Source organism: Procambarus clarkii, chromosome 11, assembly GCF_040958095.1.
Source record: "Procambarus clarkii isolate CNS0578487 chromosome 11, FALCON_Pclarkii_2.0, whole genome shotgun sequence".
NCBI classification, from domain to species: domain Eukaryota; kingdom Metazoa; phylum Arthropoda; class Malacostraca; order Decapoda; family Cambaridae; genus Procambarus; species Procambarus clarkii.
Window position 1 is genome coordinate 23,100,937 of NC_091160.1, and position 14,940 is coordinate 23,115,876.

Here is a 14,940-nt window from a genome sequence, read left to right on the forward strand (position 1 = left end):
GAACAATAGGGTTTCTGCAGTTTACTTTAAAAGTCTTAATTACAAACTGAATTGCTACTTAAAGGGCATAAATTTAATTAGTCGCTCAAAGCACCTGAAATGTCGTAACTTATCCAAAGCAAAAATTAAGGGATCCAATATGGTGGAATTCTCCCAATTGTGGTTTACCAAAATGAAACAAAACCTAGATAAACATACTAATGCAACCTAAGGGAATACATAAGAGCCTAACAATATATATATTTTTAAACTTTTAAGGGGGAAAATTAGCTTCGTCGAATCGGTCTACCATACTACTACTACTCCCTTTCTTTCATGGGTCAGTCCTTTGTCCTTTTGAAGCCTTATGCTCCTGCTGCTGTGTTTACTAATTTTGCCAGAACACACTTCCTTGTTTCATTTTTCTTCCCCCCCCCCCTCTCCTTCTTTCTAATTGTCATTTCCTGCCGACATTTTGCAAGTCTTAATTATTCTTCTTTCGGACTTCCTCTGTTTTGATGCCTGGGTGTTTGGGGAAGCATATTCTCGCCCATAGAACTGTAGTACCCAACGTCTCAAGTGAGGGGATGCTTTTATTGTCAATCCTCCTTTCATCGCTGAACTCTATCTCGACGGATTGACGGTTCTTAACGTGGCGATTGTGGGGCGTATACTAAAGATCCCACCCCCCCTAGGGGGCACCGGAATGACAGGCAACATGTCTCTTGTTGAGCGTCCTAACCTCTAATAGTGGCTCCGTGGTGGGGGCAGGAGCACATTCGTGAATGAAAGTATTACTTCTCGTTTTCATGTCGCTGAATACTGTTCCTCTTATGACTTCTCAGACTCGTGGGGAGGGCGACCAAGCTCCCGAGTTGGACTGTGTAGGATAACCTGGCTATGTAGCCTGCGCTACATTAGGCCCAGACCTAGCTCCTCCTTTGACCCGCCTGATTACTCCCCTGGATTCCCTACCACCTCTGTTGGGTCAAGCCGTACGCCCCCAGCAGTCACCACCTCGTCTCCTGGCGCGGCTCTCTCAATGTGTCTACTGCACCTTTTTAAACCCTCTCTTGGGGGTTCTCAACGTCGTCCACGCAACGGCCGCACTCGCACGATCCCTTCCCATACTAATAAGTACCAAGCCTTGTTTTGCCCTTGTTCGTGGGCTAAATACTTTGATCTCCTCCCTCTGGATTCTACACCACCTGGCGATTTCTCACGCCATAAACACCTTGATTCGGTGCATGCCTCGGTTACTTTTAACCCAACCTGTTTAGGTACATGTGTCATCGCTGCTCCTTCACCAGATGCAGCTACCTGCTTAGCCACATTGTCCAGCATTGGGGATATCCCTGTTCGGGTCTCCAAAAACGCGTTGGCACTGTTCTTCTCCAGCACAATGTTGCAACTGGTGTTAGGGTCCTAAAAGACTGCCATTAGAATATTGAGCATACCACCGTTATCATCCAATGACATATATTTTAGCCTCTAGGAAACCTGGACTCTTATAAAACCTTTCCAACTTCTGAAATATTACTCTACCCAATCTTGCAACCCTGGATATAGACAAGGATAGGCTTATCTGACTGAACGGCCGGAGAAAACCCCTCAAATAGCAGGAACGGTCGGCAGCGATATACCTCCCCCTCCAGTCAAGATGGTGTCTTCCCCCTCTATCATCGCCCCTTAATACTCTATTCTTTACATATGCTATCAAATACATTAATGATTTTATTTACTATATTCCCCATTCCTAGCTTTTGATAGTCCATTTTTCCCTTACATAGTTAGGTTATTCCAGTTCACATTATTTCTGATGATCTCCAGCTGAGAAGGCACTACTTTACTGGGCGGAGTAATAATGATGACTCGCGGCCTCTCTGATCTCGGCTGGGGATTTATTCTAATAAACACTCGCGACAGTCCACCAACATTTTACAACCGAAACCAACCTCCACAGGAGGTAAGGTTCGTAACAGTGGAGACGTTCACTCGACCCCCTCGTGGTCGCCTCAGTCAGCTCCTATGTGTTGTGAAAATCGCCTTCGATAGTAGGTCACTTTCGCCCTCTATCATTCTTGCTGGTGCCAGGTGCTCCGTTTAGGAGTACATCCCCTCTCCTAGACTTGGTAATAAGTGCTGGAAGTTCGGGCACGGCACCCTCAAATGCAAAAGTCTTGTTTCTCTATGCCCCGTGTTTGGGGACGATAGCCACTCTATAAGACAGGCTCTCTGCCTCAATTGCGGTGAGACCCACCCTACCTTCTCCCGCACGTGTATCCACTACAAGCTTGAGGAAGCAGTCCTTGACTTGAAACACCGGGATCTTCTGACTTTTCCTGAAGCGAGACGCAAAGTCTCCTCCCTTTCACTGGAGTATCTTATGCTCGTGTGTTGCGTTCTACCTCTCATCCTTCACACCTTCCTCGGTCCCACAACCGTTTCCAGGCCTTGGACCCGGACATGCCCACCACCTCCTCCCCGACTTACGTTCTGTCCTGGAAGGTCTTCCTCCTGGTTCTCCTTCTGGAGATTTCCCCTCCTTCCTACCCTGTCTGCAATGTCTCCTGTCTTTTTTTTTCCTTCTCCCACTGATCCTTCTTCCCGACCCTCGCCACAATCTCTTGGCCCTCCACGCGCCGCCTGTCTGTCCAAGTTGATGTCCATCATCCTCCCAGCAATCTTCATGTTGTTCACTCCCGTTCTTCTTCTGCTGAGATCATAGTCTGTCGTCCAGTACGTTGTTTCTGGACCAAGTCTCTGAGTCAGAAACGTAAGCCTGGTTCCTCTCCTTCCTCTTCCCCAGCAGGTAAGAAGGCATCGCTTTCTTCCCTGTCCCCCAACTGACTCTATCTCTACGTCCCCTCCCATTTTGGTGGTTGGGCCCCCTGACCCAGCTATGGAGGTTTCTCTCCCGATTTCCTCTCGGTTGCTGTCCTTGCCGAGGTGCACTACGCGGATTCTGCCCCTTCCCCCTTCCTCCTCCTCCTCCCTGTCCTTGACAGTCCCTGTCTTGTTGTCTCCCCCTCCTCTGGACCCCGTCCGTCTGCCTCTGATCTGTCCTCCCGCTCCCTTCCCTCCATCCTTACTAAGCTTACCCATGCCAGCTAACACTGATTTTTGCTGACCCTGATCCTGAGCTTATTTAATATACTGTGTTCTTCTTTACCTTTGTTTCTTCATTGTTCTGTTACTGTCTTTTCTCTTTTTGATAATGTATATTCTTCAATGGAATATTCGTGGATTTTATGCAAACTTACATGAACTCCAACTTCTGATTACACAGTTTTCACGACTTTGTGTATGTCTCCAGGAGCCAATGCTTGGTGCTCGTCTAGGTCGCATTCGTGATTATTGGTTTTTCTCCCCCCCCCTTTCTTTCCCCCCCCCCACCTCAGCTCTTGCTGGGGCCCATAACTGTTACTCTCTTAATTTGTACTGATATACCCTTCGTCCCCCTACTGTTTCCATCGCCTATCCATTGTTCTGCTGCCCATGTTTGTGAGTAAATGGTATGCAGTCTGTTACATTTATCTACCCCCAAATGTCCTGCTTTCCCTTCCTGATCTTAAGCACCTCCTGGACTCCTTACCAGAGCCGGTGCACCTGTTGGGTGATTTCAACTGTCGAGATAGCCTCTGGGGTGATGTTCTGACAAACACCCAAGGCCGCCTTCTCGAACCGTTCGTCCTCTCTTCTTCCCTGTCTCTTCTGAATTCCAACGAGCCCACCCATGTGGACTCTCGAACTTGTACCCTTTCCCGTCTTGATCATTCTCTCTGCTCGTCGTCCCTTTACTTAGATCTCACGTGGCAGGGTCTTTGACTTCCATAATAGTGACCATTTCCCCATCCTTGTTTACTTTCTCTTTTCACCCTCCCCCTTCTTCCCTAGGTGGCAGTTTGCTCACAAGGAACCTTTTCATCCTCCGTGCTACTCTCTCTGACCTCTCCTCTTTGCCTCTTCCTCCTTTTCATGAGTCGACGCTACCCTCCGCTCTATTCCTCGCTCTACCTCCCAGGGCACGCAGAAGTGCGTTCCCTGGTGGAATGCGGACTTTGCTCAGGCTGTCCGCTGTAAGCGTACAGCCTGGAAGAAACATCGACGTCGGCAGACGGCCGATTCTTTTTTGTTTCGGAAAGCAAGTGCGGTGGCCCGTAGGACCATCCGAACAGCTAAGAGTGAAAGTTGGAAAGCTTATGTTTCCACCATAATGTCCCATTCTCCTCTGCTAAAGGTCTGGAAGAATATCTGCAAGATTGCGGGTATTTTCGTTCCAGATGTCTTGCCGGTTCGTTACAGCTGTGGTACTCGTGTGGCGGACTCAGTGAAAGTCGCGACCGAACTAGGTTCTCACTTTTCTGTTAGCTCTGGTTCTCATCTTCTTTAATCCTCTCTTCTTCATAAGCCTATTCTTGAATTTCATCCCTTAGATTTCTGCACTCGTCTCCACCTTCCTCATAACGGTCCCTTCTCTTTGAACTTCAGTCTTCCCTCGCCCTCTGTGGTTCTATGGCAGCTGGCTCGGATGACATTCATTGAGATGCTTCACCATCTCCCTCCTTGCACATCTTAATATTTACTGAGTCTGTATAACCAGGTCTGGGAGTCGTCGTCAATCCGAGGACCGACTCGATGCCATTGTACTTTCTATTAGGAAACCGGGGTCTCTCAGGACATCCCATATGGACTTCCGCTCTATTGCCCTTAAGAGTTGTCTGCAAACTCTTTGAGCGTATGGTAAATGTTCGTCTGATGTGGTTCTTGGAACACCTCACCACACCTCTCCTCAACTTGGTTTTTGCAAGTGCCGTAGCACAAGTGATGTCATGGAGAACCTCGAGGTCTACATTCGTACTGCTTTTGCTGTGAAGACCTCTGTTGTTGCTGTCCTTTTTGATCTGGAAAAGGCTTATGATACAACCTGGAGATACCATATTCTGTCCCAACTTCGTTCTTCTGGCCTTCGTGGTAATCTCCCTCTCTTCCTCCAAAACTTCCTCTCTAGTCGTTCCTTTCGAGTCAGGCTTGGTGCCACTCTCTCTGCCTCTTTTCGGGTGTACCCCAAGGTAATGCAGAGGACGAGTCGCAATAACGTGGCTGAAATATGTTGACCAGACCACACACTAGAAAGTGAAGGGACGTTGTTGTTTCGGTCCGTCCTGGACCTTTCTCAAGTAGATTCAGGTATTATCAAGAGTGTATATCATTAAATTTCTAGTTACGTTTGAAGATTGTTTGATAAGTTTCTAAAATCTTTAAGTTTTGCCGAAATGCCACGACACTTGTGGAAACTCTGTACAAAATATTATTCCTAATAGTAGGTGCAGTTTGCAAAAAAAGATTTGTCCTTGAAATGACTGCACCAGTACAGATGTTGGTAGACGCCATTATATTGAGGATGAGAAGTTTCAAAAGTGCCTGTTGCGTTGTGTTGTAGATAAGAGGAGCGGCGACTAAAACAGAGGTGGATGTTAGAGGGAGACTTTTCGCACCGTAGGGCAGTATGTTATGTTTATGGCATCGGCTTATCCATGGTGTTGCGACGAGGCAGTTGTTTTCAGTGTATAACTGTTGGTGGCACCAGGTATAAATGTGGCACGGGTCAGATGTGACCCAATTTGTTGGTCGACTGGAGATATTTAGCCAGTGCTTTGACTATTTGGTATTTTTCCTGTAACGAGTGGTCACCTCCTAATATATGCTCTGGTAAAGGGTATTTTAAGTGCGATAAAGACTTGTTTGAAATTTACTCTGGCACTATGATGTCGGAAGCAGTGAAGGAGATGGTGTTAGGTTGTTTCAGGCACCTGATAGTGGATGTAGAGTTCGTTGTTATCTGTTCTGTACTTAGAACTGTGTGCTGCCAGTTTGGTGTGTCCCAGCCTCAATCTGGTCATAGTTGCATTAATTTCTCTGCTTTTATATCTGACATGTTTCAAAGTTTCCCATTTCTTTTTAATTGATCCATAGTACAAAGGTGAGCATGACGTTTTCTATTTCGTTGAAAAAATCTTGGGTGATGGTATTTTTGAAGGCTCCTTTATGTGCAACATGGGGAATTGGATGAGTAATGTGAGGCGTGTTGTGCATCGCTTTGGCTAGTTGATCTAAAAATTCATTATGGGGAATAACACAATATGCTGGGACCCATTGGTTAGTGGTATCATAACCGTTCAATTGTTCATGGAGAAGTTATAGGCATGGGTAGACAAACTCCTTGCACGTTTTTGAAAGGTACATAATTGAATCGCGCTCTTGGAGTCACTACAGATTGTATATATCCCAACTGGTAATGTTGTGATTATTTGGAGAGCTTGATACAAGGCATATAATTCAGTTGTGAAAATAGTTGGTTTGATAAGTCATCCCTGCTCGAGATGGTATTCCGGTATCCATACAGCGCTAGGGACCGAGGATACGTTGTTCATGATGCGAGATCCATCTGTATAAATTGCTGTGGTATTTGGGTAGCAATTTTTAATTGTTGACACTGAAGCTATGGCTGAGTTTGGTGCAGACTTTGGAATGTTGTCTTAAGAGTTGTATTAATGTATTAGTTGTACAAAACCAAGGTGGGACAGGAAGTTGGGTTTCAGAGTTTTGGAGTTTTCTATATTGAGGTTATATGTAGCCCATGTGACGAAAGGTTGCGAGTGAGTGGTTGGGAAGCGGGGATTATGTGGGTTGACTGTTGGGTTTATTTTTTTATCTGTATGGGTGTGTCTGGTGAACAGTCGTACAAAATGAGTTGGCACAGTCTCGTTTGGTGGTTAAGCTTGTGAGGCCCGTTTCCCCGTAAAGTCCGAGGATAGGAGTGGAACGCATTGTGCCACATATAAGTCGCATGGTATTATTTTATGACCTCGAGGCTCTGTAGGTTAGTAGGCGCAGCTGACGCATATGCCTGGCAACAAGTCTAGCTGGGGGTGAATGTAGCTTGTACCCGTCTGTTTAAGATGTTGAATGCGTGCTTTCCAGGCAAGTAAGGGAGAGTCTAAGTACATGCCAAGGTATTTGTTCTCGTTCGTGTTGTATGGGCGTGTTGTGTATTGAGGGTGGGTATTTGAAGCCTTTTTTTTTTTTTTTTTTTTTTTTTTTTTTTTTTTTTTTTTTTTTTTTTTTTATGTGATAATAGGTTTTGGTAGTATTAACTTGAAGGCCCAATTGCTGTCCAATCTGAGGTGGTAAAGTGCCGTTTGCATTGTTGAGACTGTATTAGGTAGGGCAGTGTCTGAATAATACAATGTCAAGTCGTCGGCATATGCCGAGAAGTGAACAGGATGGGTGTCAGGCAAATCTGCTAAAAATGCAGCAAAAAGGGTTGGCCTTGGTATAGAGCCTTGGGGGACACCCGTTTGTATTGGAATGCCATCGGAAAACTCGCCTTGTATATAGACTTTAAGAGGTCCTGTTCGTAAGATAGGACTGTAACCATAGAAATAATCTTCCCCGTACGCCTAAACGTGCAAGCTTTGCCAAGAGTCGAGTATTAATTTAACTTAAAAATAATACACCCTATGTATAATGCAGAGATTAGTGTGATCTAGATAACGCTAAAAAAGAAGTACATTTGGCTGTTTTACAATCAATCCCCCTCCCTTCTGCCAGGCTAAATTTGTTCCTACTGTGTCCTAAATTTGTTCCTAATCTTATAAAACAAAATTCAAAGTGACTATCGTCCACAATTTTGATACACTGAATCGGTATTACAATTAAAAGTTTAAATACTTTGAACAGTTTAAGCCATGCAGCTTTACTGATGTGTGAAGTTGCTTATCCCCCTGATGAATGTTTTAGTGTGGCTGGCTTTCTACTCGGTGGAGTGCTGCTCTTCGTGTCGTTGTTTGACCCCACTAGAAAACCGGTCATAAAGTTCTTCGACAATGCCTTTGGTGAGAGATCAGTGAGGCAGCGGCGTGAAGTAGGGACTGGCCTCGAGTCGCATGTTGCTGTGGCTTTTGACGCCTTCACTGCTGCTCTCGACAAGATGGAAGTGATTGCCAAGATGAATCTGAATTATCTTTAATACTTTTGAGAATGTTAGCACAATTGTACACCAGTCATGTATAAATAGTGATCATAAATTTTTGTTCTTAATAACCTCTAGCAAGTCTGATTGTTTACTTCATAGGCAATTGGCAAATGTGAGTCTAGTGGTAGTAAGTATTTGAATACAAAAGTTGATTATTTATATAAAGGTGCAAGTTTAATAGTCAATCCCCCCCCCCCCACCCCGCAAAGAGGTCTCCTTGCCAGGGTAAGTAGCCTGCTGAGGTTGGCTCGGCCTCCCACCTTATGCCTGCTTTGGGTGTTGTACTTAAAAAGGAGACCAACGTAGGTTGAGGTTGTCAGTTAGGATCATCGGACCACCAACTGGCGGGATTCCTGGTGAGGGAGCTAATTTCAGAGGTATGTTAGTCTCTGGGATCGTGCAAGACGGAGAATACTTTGCACCGGCGTGAGAGAATGTACAATACCGTAGGACTGTTTAAAAGGAGAGCACTGCTTGGGACAATGCCTTTAACTGCGTCGACAAGCATTTGACGCGTTTGCATGCCCGGTAAGTGGTCTCCCTCGGCTCCGGACAGAGCGGAGCAAAACTGGTGACGGGCCCAGGCTGGACGAGAAATGTAGGTACCTTTTCAAACTGCTAATTTTTTTAATCTTTGTTAAATATGATTTATATACAAGGTATATAATAAATAATTATTCAGGTAAGTGCATACATGAAAGATGCATTACAATGTTGGATTTTTAGAGCTAGTACATACTATGCCTAAAGCCACTATTACGAACAGTTTCGGGCAATGTGGGAAACGGACTAAAACTTAAAACTAATTGATCAAAGCATAAATTGAATTAACAAAAGAAAAAAGTGATTATGATGTATGGAAGGACAGAAATTGAAACAAAACAGCAAAAGTAATTTTAACTAAATGGACTACAATTTTCATTTTATGCATGGCGGATATCGGCAGTTAGTTGGTCAATAATCAATGTTAGAAAATAGCAAGACAGTTTGACATTTAGGAGGTAAGGTAGGTTACATGGAGTTTATTAGGTAGTACTTAAAATTTTTCTCTTAAACTGGTTGAGAAGAGTACAATGACATGATTGGGAAAGTCATTCCTCATTCTGGGCCCCAAGAATTGCAGAGCATTTCTAGTTTGGTTAAGTCGCACTCTTGGAGTGTCAAATAGGTATTTTACTAGTGTGGTGCCCCCTACCCTTTACAGTCTGTTGTCGTCAAGAGTGTTTGGGGAGGCACTCGCCCATAGAACTGTAGTAAAAAGTTGCGAGCGAGGGAATGCTTTTGTCAATCCTCGCCTTCGTTACTGAACCCGATCTTGACGGACTGATGGTTAAGGTGGCAATTGTGGGGCATACTCACGATGCACCCCTTGGGGAGGGGGGTGGGGCTGTCTTGTTGGGTGTCCTACTCTATAATTGTGGTTCTATGGTGGGTACGGGGGCTTATTTGTGAATGTAATTATTACCTACTCGTTTCTTGTGCTGCTGAATGATCATCACTTCCCAGGCTCGTGGAGTGGGCGACCAGGCCCACCCCTCTCCCCTTCCATGAGTCGGACTGTGTTGGAAGACCAGTCTTTGTAGCCTTCACTACATTGGGCCCAGACCAAGCTACTCCTTTGACCCTCCCGACAACCCCCTCCACTCGCCTCTGTGGTAGGGTTGAACCCCAAGATCCCAGTGGTGACCCCCCTCATCACCTGGAGTGGCTACTTCTCTTTATGACAACTGCACCTTTTATCTCCACCCCTTTTATTGGGGGTGTTCGGCACCGACCCCCCCCCCCTCTCATTTGGGGTGCTCGGCGCAGACTCGCCATCTCAACCCTGGTGATGGTCTACCCACCATATTAGGTTTGGCTTGGTCAGATGTTCTGGTTCCTTCGGGGACGTCCCCTTCGCCTCTCTTGCGATCGCTGGTTTGGCCCTCAGGGCCCTTGTATCCACCGCTGCGTTGCTGGCTTCTGCTTCGGGTTTTTCGGGGTTCCGTGCCGTGGCGCCTACCTGAACCCTCGCTCGATGTGTTCAGGTATGCATTGTCTCTTGGCTGGGGCTTTGTGACCAGTGCTCACCAGGCCAGGGGCGGTGGGGTCCGTCCTTCCGTCGGGCCCACAGCATGGTGCGGGAGTTGGCGGCGGTGTGGTTTGGGCTTTGGAGGGTTCGGGTCGCCCGTAGAGTTAATTGCCTGAACTGAGGAGGGTGGGATGTGGTCCTTGGCTCTTTGAGGCTGGTGGCTTTGGGTGACTCGTCTGCTGCGTTGTCAGGGTTTGACTCTCCTGGTGGTTCATGTCAGGAGTGTCTCCGTCCTAGCGGATAGCCTGTCCCGGTTTGTTTCTCTGTCCCGGAATGGATGGTAGATGCCAACTCCTTCAGTTGGCTCTGCCAGACGTTATGACGCCGGAGGTGGACCTCTTCGCGTAGGCGTGGTCGAGGATTCTTCATATGTATGTGGCTCCCTTCCCTGACCGCGAGGCCGTCGGGATAGATGCCTTTCGGCAGGTGGAGGTTCCTGTACCTCTTTCCCCCTGGTGCATCTGTTGCTCCTGGTACTGGCTTGCTTGCAGACATACCAGGGGCGAGTAGTCCTCTTGGTCCCATGGTGGCTAACCCAGCCGTGGTTTCAGGTGCTGCTTGCCCGTTGTCCAAACCCAGAAGCTTTTTCATGGCTCTGCCTCTTTCAGATCAGCCCGGTCCGTTATGAGACTGGTTTGCTCCTCTCGAGTTTTTGCATCCAGTATTTTTGACTCGCGTTTATCATTTGTATGGTGATCAGGTGACTTCATTGATGGTGTCCCCACCTGCAGGCTTCATCTCGGCAGCAGTATGAAGTTTCCTGGTGGTCCTTCCATTTCTTTTTGACTCGTCATTGTACTTTGCTTTCGGTTCGGGTGTTGTTGCCCCCTCTCGTGGTTGTTCCAGGATCATGTTTTGACGAATACTGTCGCCTCCTATCGTGTGGCACTGGCAGAGCCGCTTCAGCTTGCTTTCGGTATTGATGTTACTTCTGCACCACTTCGCAAGCTGTCTCGTGCTTTGTTTGATCTCCAGCCTACTCATGCGCCACCCTAGCCGTCTTGGTCTTTGGATTGGGTTCTCTATCTCCTCCTCCTCGGTTTGTAGTTGCTCCTTCGGTTCGGGATTTCTTTTCGAAGGCTCTTTCCTGTTGGCATTGGCCTCTGGGAGTCGGATCAGGGAGTTTAATGCTCTCCTCCGGCGCAGGGGCTTCTGCTCTTTAGAGTCGTGGTGATAGGTTCGTTTGTTCTGGCAAAGAATGAGACTGCTGCTCTACGGAGGAGTCCTTGGGCTGTTGATGCTTGGTTGGTCAGGCCGGGGGTGCATCATGTGTTGTCCGGTTACGACTAAGAAATTATTTGCGCACCACGGCTTCTATGTCCGGGGAGGGCCTTTGGGTTGATCCGGTTTCCCTTCTTTCCTGTTCACGGGTACGGGTGTGTCTGGTCGCCTGCAGGGTTATAAAGTCTTGCAAGCCTGTGGTCTATCCCCGTGCCAATGACATTCCAAAGTTTGCTGCTCTTGCTGCTGGCTTTGGTCACATGTCCTTGGCTGACATTCGGACACAGGGTTTTTGGCGGTTGAACATGGTCCTGGTTGCACGCTACCTCATTAACGTTCCTGGGGCCTAGTTGGGCCTGTGCTGCTGTGGGTCAGCGGCTGCAGCTTGTCTTGACTTGAGGTGTGAAGCACCGACCGCCTCCCGGGTAAATCCTTCATTTTAGTCTTTGTTGAAGTAGCTCTGGAGTGCCATTGGGGTTCGCCCCCAGAAAAACCAGCGTTGATTGTAATGTAATAAAACACCATTTTCTGGGAGTCTCGGAGGCTCCCCGACATCCCTCCCAGTCGGCGGTTTTTCGCGTATTTTGATATCCACCCTCAGAACTGCAGTGTGGATCGCCAGCACGGTGTGTTGAGGTTCCCCCTTTCCCCTCCCCAGGAGTAGAGGGGGGGGGGGGAGCTGCACAGCAGCCCCTCCTCCGAATAGACAGTACTTTTTAATACTTAATGTAATGAGTACAATCCTGACTATTGGCTTAGTACATAAACACACTTAATCGCCAGAATCGCACCAAAATAGTGAATATTAGTTTACCTGAAAAGCTGTACAGAAAACCACGACTTAACTTTCTTAACATAGAAGGACAAGCATTTTGCTTCTTAATTACAATTAGTACTTAACCTATAGCTATATTGATATTAGTTTTATAAAACTAATAAAAGAAAACTGGAATCTTTCAATAAATTATAAAGTAGCTCCGGATATTTTCAAATTTTGTATAAAATCTCTATTGTTTAATAAAACAGAGAAATTCCTGATTATTAAAACTTGTGTGTAGCAAATTGAACTTGAAAACTTCACCCTAAAATTTTGAGTGTCTTAACAGAAAACGAAGAGAATAAATGGCTTGGAGGATGGGTTGCAGCACAACGCATCCTCCGATTATATGATACGTACATTCCTTACTGTCTGCATGATACATAAATACATTTAATTGTGCCATGAAATTTTCATGTTCAATTCCAAATACACAAGTTTCATATATAGAATTTTTTAAATTTTATTACCGTGAGGAGTTTAGTGGACGGCTGCTGGAGTGGGATGCTCCGTGGAACAGTCCTCTGTCCTTTTGTGGCCTTGTACTCTTGCTGCTGTCTTCTCTAATTGTGCCGGATTGCTTTTCCTTTTCCTTTTGTTTCGTTTTTCTCGTCCCTCTTCTCCTATCTGCTTGTGTTTTCCTGCCGACCTTTTGCTTGTTTTGGTTATTCCTTTGTGTTTCTTCTATTTTGACACCTGGGTGCTTGAGGAGGCATACTCTTGCACCCGTAGAACTGTAGTACCCGACATCTCGAGCGAGGGGAACCTTTTATTGTCAATCCCCCTTTCGTCGCTGAACCCGATCTCGACGGACTGACGGTTCTTAAGGTGGCGTTTGTGGGGCGTATACTCACGACGCACCGCTGGAGGGCCCCGGCTTAATCGGCAATAGCTTCCTGTTGGATATCCTACCTCTAATTGTGGCTCCATGGTGGGTATAGGAGCACATTCGTGGACGACTTTCTATTCATTCATATGTTGAATGTTTGTTGTACCCTCTCAGGCTCGTGGGGTGGGCGACCAAGCCCCCGAGTCGGCCTGTATTGGAAGACCGGCCTCTGTAGCCCCCGCTGCATTGGGCCCCGACCTTGCTCCTCCTTTGACCGTCCTGAATTCTTCCCCCAGCTCCCCTCTCTCCTCTGTGGTTGGGTCAAGCCTCAAGCCCCCAGTGGTGACCACTTCGTCCCCTGGTGCGGCAAAGTCTCTCGTTGTGACTACTGCGCCTTTTGACCCCTCTCTCTGGGGTTCTCAACGCCGTCAGCGCCACGGCCGCACTCGCTCGTTTCCTTCCTGTACTGATGCATATCAGGCCTTATTTGGTCCTGCTTTGTGGGCCAAATACTTTGATCTCCTCCCTCTTGATACTGCGCCTCCTGACGATTTCTCCCTCCATCGGCATCTCGTTGATTCCGTGGACGAGTGTTACTTTCAACCCCATTCGTCCCGCTACACGTGTCGTTGCTGCTCCTTCTCAGGATGTGGCTTCCCGCTTGGCTGCCTTATCCTGCCTTGGCGAGATCCCTGTTCAGGTCTCAAAGAACACTCGGTTGAATGCCAGTGTTGGCACTGTTCTCCTCCGGCCCCATGTTGGAACCGGTGTTCGGAATCTGCAGGACTGCCACGATGACATTCGGCATATCCATGATGCCCAAGGCCATTCTGTCCTCCAGGTAGACTTGTTTACTCGTCCCCCTCGTGGTAGTCGCCGTCAACCCCTCCGGGTTGTGAAGATTACCTTTGAGGGTAGGACCCTTCCACCCGCTGTCATTCTTGCTGGTGCCAGGTGCTCTGTCCAGGAGTACATTCCTTCTCCTCGGCTCTGAACAAGTGCTGGAGGTTTGGGCATGGTGCCCTCCGCTGCTCCGGGACTGTCTCTCTCTCTCTGTCCTTTGTGTGGTGGCGAAGGTCACTCTTAAGTCGGAGTGCACTTCTCCCTAGGCTCGTTGCCTCAACTGCGGTGAGGCCCATCCTACCTTCTCCCGTGCGTGTGTCCATTACAAGCTTGTGGCAGCCGTCCTCAACTTGAAGCACCGGGAGCGTTTATCTTTTCCAGAGGCGAGACGCCAGGTTCGCCGGCTCCTGCCTTATGCTAATCTCTCTTATGCTCGCGTGTTGCGCTCTTCTTCTCCTCGTCCTTCCCACCTTCCTCAGACTCACAACCGTTTCCGGGCCTTGGACCCTGATACGCCCACTGCCCCCTCCTCTGTTCCTTTGGGTTCTCTCCCGAAGGATCCACCTCCTGGTACTCTGTCTGGGGTTCCCCTTCTTTCTACCCGGTCTGTCTTGTCTCCTGTGTCTTCTTCCTCGTCTCCCTCCGTTCTTCCTTCCCATTCTTCCCCTCCATCTCTTGACTCTCCCCGCCGCCTGTCGGTGCGGGCTGATGTCCATCGCTCTCCAAATGGCCGTCATGTGTGCTCTCGTTCAGCTTCTCCTGTTGAGACGCTAGAATCAGTTGCCCAGTACGTGGTTGCTGGGATACCTGTCTCTTTAAGTCAGAAGCGTAAGCCTGGCTCCTCTCCTTCCTCCTCCCCAGCGGGTAAGGTGGTTTCGCTTTCTTCCTCAGCTCCTATTTCTGGCTCTGTTGCTCCTTCCCCTCCCGTTTCAGTGATTGCGCCCCCTGTTCCTGCTATGGAGGTTTCTTTGGCCCCTGCTTCCCTTTCGGTTGCTGCTCTTGCTGGGGTGCGCTCCCCTCTTTCTACTCCCCCTCTTCCTGCTGCTGTCCTTGACTGCTCCTCTCAGTTGTCTCCTCCTCCTTCCTCCTCCTCCTCCTCCTCCTCCTCCTCCTCCTCCTCCTCCGGACCCCGCCCGCCCACC

General features: G+C 47.8%; 1 protein-coding gene across 1 annotated transcript in view; it reads left to right on the top strand.

The window, feature by feature from the left end:
- Positions 1-8,069, top strand: part of LOC138363405 (uncharacterized) — a 41,355-nt gene extending 33,286 nt beyond the window's left edge. The window contains exon 3 of the mRNA XM_069322444.1: positions 7,783-8,069. Coding sequence (XP_069178545.1) covers positions 7,783-8,011 — 229 coding nt within the window. The 3' untranslated portion in view covers positions 8,012-8,069. The remainder of the gene's footprint in view (positions 1-7,782) is intronic.
- The last annotated feature ends 6,871 nt before the right edge of the window (positions 8,070-14,940 follow it).